This window comes from Acanthisitta chloris, unplaced genomic scaffold (assembly GCF_000695815.1).
Source record: "Acanthisitta chloris isolate BGI_N310 unplaced genomic scaffold, ASM69581v1 scaffold11552, whole genome shotgun sequence".
Taxonomy (NCBI): Eukaryota; Metazoa; Chordata; class Aves; order Passeriformes; family Acanthisittidae; genus Acanthisitta; species Acanthisitta chloris.
In genome coordinates, this window is record NW_008662273.1 from 11,394 (window position 1) to 17,755 (window position 6,362).

Sequence of the window (6,362 nt, forward strand, 5' to 3'; positions counted from 1 at the left end):
GCTCCCCATTGCTCCTTGTCCTGTCCCTGCAGTTCCTAACACAGAGCCTCTCTGCAGCTTCCCTGGAGCCCCTTCAGCTCCTGGCAGGTTGCTTGATAAAAGGAGAAAAAATTAAAGACATGGTTTGAAATAGCTTCCCCAAGTTAATGCTACAGAATAATTTATGTATTTAAATAAATAAACCAAAAATCACCCACAAGGCCCCAGTCTTCTGCCTCAAACACCTCCTGCAGTGCAAAAAATTTTCATTCTCTCTTTTCTCCTCAACTGACAGTCATAGAATCATCAAGGTTGGAAGAGACCTCTAAGACCATCTCGTCCAACCATTCCCCTGTCACAGCTGCAATCTCCTCAACTGACAGTCATAGAATCATCAAGGTTGGAAGAGACCTCTAAGACCATCTCGTCCAACCATTCACCTGTCACAGCTGCAATCCCAAAACCCTAACCCATATCCTACAGTGCCAGATCCACCTCCAAGGCTGGTGACTCCACCACCTCCCTGGGCAATATTCCAGTGCCTGCACACCCTAACAGGGTGCAGCCATGGCAGGACAGACATCCCCCACCTCTCACCAACCCTGTCAGGGAGATAGAGAGAGCCATGAGATCACCCCTGAGCCTCTTCTCCAGGCTAACCAAGCCCAACTCTCTCAGCCTCTCCTCACAGGACATGTGCTCTAGACCAATCCTAACCAGGCAGGATCTCAGCAGTGCCAGAGTGTTGAGCAAACCCCTGGCAGTGCTCTGCTTGCACGCACAGCTTTTGCTTTCCCTCTCAGCTATTTACAGCTCAAACCCATGAGTTCTCTCCCTTTGCCCCTTCTGATTCTCTCCCCCATCCCCCCCAGGAGGGAGGCAGCAGTTAGTTGAGGGGTGCAGAGCTGCTGGCTGGGGTCAAACCCCACCAGTGTGATTGCTGATTCATTACCAGTGCACGTACCTGAAGTCTTTGACATCTGCATCGATTCCATTCTGCACAGGCAAACCATTGGTTTTATCCATGACATCTCCCTCCTCCTTCAGGTCTCCCAATTTATCACCATCAAACGTGCCCTTATTTTTCTTATCTCCTTTGTCATTCTCATCATTCTCTGCATCCCTTGGCCCCTAGGCAAAAGAGACATTGTTTTAATAAGCTTAGTTTTCAGATGGATTTTGCCTTTGATCCTGAGATGGGAACAAATCAAAGACACATGTCACAATCAAGGAAGTCACTTGCAAATATTAGCTCTTAGAAGAAAAGCAAAATAGCCAATAATAATTGAAGAAATTAGGGAATTAATTCTAACGTTTCCAAGAGGTTTCATCTATTCAGTTTCTTCTATTTAGGGTTTGCTTCTAAGGGCTCTAAAAAGCCCAAGCCAAAGTCATTTTGAAGAATTCTCTTTCTAGATGGGATTTAAGCACTTCAAAATGAACAGCAGCACGTGCTGCAGGGCTATAAACTGAGCTAGTGCCTCTCTGGGAGTCACTGCTCAGTGTCACACATCATTTATTGCCTGGCAAGTGCATGTGTTTGAGCAGCACCTCAGTTTTGGGGGCATCACTGTGACCAGCACACTGAATTCCAAAGTAAAACTCATTGGAAACCACCCAGATAAATCACTAGCTACATCATTGCTTCATGGAATCCTAAAGCACATTCTTCTTGGGAGAAAAACAGGGAGGGGAAAAAAGGGGGAAATAAAAAAAAAAAGAGGATTTGTGTTCTGTGGAGCATTTTCTGAGTGGTATTAAATCTGCAGCATTTCTGCCCTTCATGTCTGTGTTTTATTTCTCTTGGGAGCAGAGTAAAGGGTGATGATGCCTGGGGCAGTGTTTGCAACAACAAAAGGGAGAGGACAAACAACATAATTTATGATAAAAACCAGCAAGGGGCATATAAACATATTTATCAGAGCCAGCTTTGCTGTCACAGGGACAGACACCTAAACCCTGTTTTGCCCTTCATTTGAGGGAAAAGAGCTCTGTACATAACACAGCAACTAAACCCTTTTTCCAGCCTAATTGGAGAGGGGAAGTTTTCCCCTCATACTTTTATTAAAGATTGCTTTAAAAGCAATAACCTTTTTATGTTGTTTCTTCAGTCTTGCTTCCTAAGTATTGAAGAGCAGAGCTGGAAATGCCAACTGTAAATACAAATTCAGAGCCCAATTCTCCCCCACAGCACGGGGCATTCAGCAGTGAGACCCTTGGTGTCAGAATTGGCATCCTGACTGTCTGTGCTGCAGAGGAGACACCTCTCCAAATTTCAGTTTGGATAAATTGGCTCCTTGACTGTCTGTTCATATCTCCAAAATCCTCTTTCTTAGCTCAGGGTTCACCCAGGTGCCACTAATGAGGGACAGGAATCAGAGGAGGGAAGGAGGAAGATGCAAACAGCTCACTGGAGAGCTGAGCACAGCATCAAGGTCACAGATGATGGTTGGTGACAATTCTTGGCCCAGCCCTGGGCCCATGAGGCACTGATGATCCAGCACTCCCTTTTCCCACTAAAGGCTAGGGCTGATGCCACCTCTGTCCCCACACCCTTAAACTCGAGGTGGCAGCAACTGTGCTCCTTCCCCACCCACAAAGCACAGGGACTGATGCCATTTCCCTATGGGAACCACCTACCAGCACAGCAGCCCCAGCTGGAGGGGCTTTGGAGCCATTCTTAGGATCACTGCATGGAGTTTTTCCTCTTGGCCAGCACCAAAGCAGCCACACACACAGTCAAACCCACAGGGGTATTTGCAACCTTTTCCAATGACCTTGGATGGGTGTTGCTGCTGATGGGCTCAGCCAAGGAACCAGGGACTGCCAGCACTTCCCATTCCATCTCCCATCCCACACATGAAGGACAACAGTTACCCTGGCTGCCCTGCCTGGCTGAGGCAAGAGCTAAACTGAGAGCTAACAAGTGAAAGAAGAAACACTTGACTTGAGGAATGGCTTAACAAACAAACAAACCAAGCAGCAAATGGAGAAAAGAACAGAACAGGAACTCAAAGGTTGGAATCAGGCAGACTTACAAATCCTCCTTTCCTTAGGCAGGAATCTCCAGGAGATGAGCTCAACACATACTCCACCATGCTAACTCCAAGTCCTCCACTCTCTGACCGTGGTGAAAGCACTGAGTTGACTTCACTATTCACATGAAACCCCTGCCCAGGTCTTCTCTGAACCATAATTGGTTGGGAAACAGAGTGATCTGGAACAAAAACATGGGTCATTCTTAGAAGCAGATCCAACTATTCAGACAGGCAAGTCATTAAATATGTTGTCTCCAGGGGCTTATTTGCACTGAGAAGTACCAACTTTGTGACTCTACGGTGTCTGTTAGGAAAACCAGGCTGGCTTTCTCAGGTTTGAAATAGTAGAACCTCCAAACCTACATTTAAAATCCAGAATTATAAAGTTTTAGGCATTTAAGACTTTCTTTGTAATAGCAGAACCTCCAAACCTACATTTAAAATCTAGAATTATAAAGTTTTAGGCATTTAAGACTAATTAAAGGTTGCAATTAAAAAAATAGAGTTCTAGTTGTTAGTTCTAGTAAAACTCTTGTGTTAGTACAGTGAAAAACAGTTTGGTTTTGTCCTTTAAAACCTCTTCCTACTGTTTAATAGCAGAACCTCCAAACCTACATTTAAAATCTAGAATTATAAAGTTTTAGGCATTTAAGACTAATTAAAGGTTGCAATTAAAAAAATAGAGTTCTAGTTGTTAGTTCTAGTAAAACTCTTGTGTTAGTACAGTGAAAAACAGTTTGGTTTTGTCCTTTAAAACCTCTTCCTACTGTTAGTGTTAGTACAGTAAAAAACAGTTTGGTTGTGTCCTTTAAAACCTCTTCCTACTGTTAGAGCAGCCTATGGTTGTGCTCTTGGTTGTATGACCTGTTGTGTTCATGTCATGATCAGAATTTCTCTTGGCTGATTCCTCAAGAAAACATTTATTATTCAATTTCTTCTACCTCACTCCCTGTCCTCCTGCACCAGTTCCATTCCTGTGCCATCCCTGCAGGGGAGAGTTGGACATCCAACGAGGACAGATGTCTCAATGACCTTATGGGCTCTGCAGAACTTGCTGGCTAGGCAGGAGGAAGTGATCCTACATCCCTAAGGAGGGAAGGGAAGGAGTTCTGTGCTCCTGGCAATAGGCAGAGAGGCAAAAATAACAAGCACCTGACCCAGGAGCTGGCAGGGGATGGTGGAAGGGACATGGAAGGGACATCACCATCCAGTGATATTGATACTGGAGCTTCCTTACAAAGCAGGTAGAGGTAATTCCATTCTGCCATTGCTCCTGGCTACACTTCCCTGCCTTCTCCCTCAGTATTGGTGTACCCACTAAGTGACGTGGACAGGGGAGGCTTTTGGGGGATAAAGCTAAGAAAGAAGAGAGCAAAGCCAGTTTTAACTCAGCTTGAGTCCCAGCAGGTCTCACTGCATTCCTGTGCCCCCAGGAGGGGAAGGAGGGACAGGCCTGAGCAGCACTGCTGCTTTTAGGCTCCAAACCTTTCAATCCACAACTTGGAAGCAAAGGAGTGAAAACCTAAATCCATATGGGAGGTCTACAGTGCACACTCAGCAGACAGGGAGGAGAATGGATGGAGCATTTTACAGCAAACCAGGCTTCCTCCATCCCATGGATCATGGGACAAGGTAGTCTGTGGGCCAAGGACACTACACCTCACATCTGAGCTGTGTCCCTTGCTCGGGGGCAGAAACCTCAAGAACTGCTCAGACATGGCTCTTCCCTTCATTTTGGAAATCTCTGCCTTCCCTGGCTCCCAGTGCTGCTCAGGAATCCAGGCTGGAAGGTGCATAGGATTAACTGAGAGCAAACCAGGGAAAAGCTAAGGAAGAGCTGTGCCTCCTGGAGATGTGGGATGAGCTGAGGTGGGAGGTGACCTCCCCCAACTGATTCGTGACAATTTCTGGCCCAGCCTGTCTGGGAGATGTCACCAGCCCAACAAAAGGCAGCAAAGGAGAAAGTCTCCTCAGCCTGGCTCAGCCCTTTGATCCACCTCAGCTCCAGGCTGGACTGACACAACCACCAAGCAGGAGGTGGTGCCCAGGGCTGGGTGTGCTGCAGATGGGCACAGAGGGCAGCTGGAGGCACAGCTCCCCACAGCCTCCCCAGTGCCCACAGGCAAGACCCAATTGATCCCAATTTTGAGCAGCTTCATCTCCTTTCCACAGCCATTTTTCCCTTTGAATAATAAAACCTGCTCTTATCACTACCTCAGTGCCTTCAGCTTAACACTGGGTGTTTTGGTCAGGAGAAAGCACCACACACAGGGTGATTGCTGTAAATCCCAACTCCCTGGGAGCTGAAGATGTTTGGAAGCTGCATGAAACCCCAGAAGTGTTTAAGGAGCATATTCATTCCATACAGAAACCACAGAAAATAAGAAATGAAAGGTTAGCACTTCAAACCCAGCACTTGCAGGGGATTTTGTGCCACTTAACTAAACCCAACCTGAACACTCTGCCCTGAAGCTCAACATCAGGGACAGTACCTGATCCAAGAACTAAATCCTTGGCAGACAAATTCAAACCAGCATTTCTTTTCTTTCATAAACTGAGTGTTGGGTTTGGGTTTAGTGTTTTAAAAATGTAGAGTGTTTTTTTCCTAATCTTGTTCTCCGACATCTTTATATTCAAACTTACAGGTAATTCATCCCAAGGCAGAAAACACATCAGGAAATTTAAATCATCATTTTCAGGGCAATTGAACACTTTTAAGCCAATAAACATGGGTTTATACAGGTTGACAGGAGACAATCTTTTAATATCTAGGGATAACTTAATTCTGGCATAAAATAATGTGAGTTCTCCTATCAGTTTTTTGGTTTCAGTCTTTTCCAAGCTGTGTCTGGCCAGAGATGTGGAGCAGATGAGTTGGATTGAACCCCAACTAAATGAAGGAAAGAATTGAGCTACCTGATGTTCCCCAAGCACTGTCTCTCCACTGATCTCCCAGAAATATCCCTTTTGGTCCATCTTTGCTGGAATCATCAGATTCCCAAAACTTTTTACCAGGCAACAGCTGCTGCAATTCAAAAACAAATAAAAGAAGAACAAAAACAAAACAAAGCATGATTAAAAGAAGGATAAAATGCAAACAGAAACCATAAGCATCTCCCTTCTACACACCCAGCAATCATTAAACACAGACTGAGACATCCCTTGTCATCCAAATATTGATATACTCCAGGGGGAAAGCCACAGAGAGCTGAGGGAATGATTCTACCTCCCCAGTCCTCTCCCAGTCTGAAATGATCCATGAACCTCACACACAGCAGCACACACACAAGTGACACTCTCCAGCCTCTCAGCACCACAGCTGCTTGCAAGAAAATAGATATATGT

The 6,362-nt window shown here is 45.5% G+C and overlaps 1 protein-coding gene across 1 annotated transcript in view; it reads right to left on the reverse strand.

Annotated features, from left to right (window-relative positions):
* Window positions 1-6,362, reverse strand: part of LOC103798290 (pumilio homolog 1) — a gene marked incomplete at its 3' end in the record, with an annotated part of 37,215 nt that overhangs the window by 7,749 nt on the left and 23,104 nt on the right. Inside the window, exons 3-5 of the mRNA XM_009070543.1 lie at window positions 5,934-6,042; window positions 3,018-3,196; window positions 944-1,110 (exon numbers count right to left, since the gene is read on the reverse strand). Of these exons, the coding sequence (XP_009068791.1) occupies window positions 944-1,110; window positions 3,018-3,196; window positions 5,934-6,042 (455 nt within the window). The remainder of the gene's footprint in view (window positions 1-943; window positions 1,111-3,017; window positions 3,197-5,933; window positions 6,043-6,362) is intronic.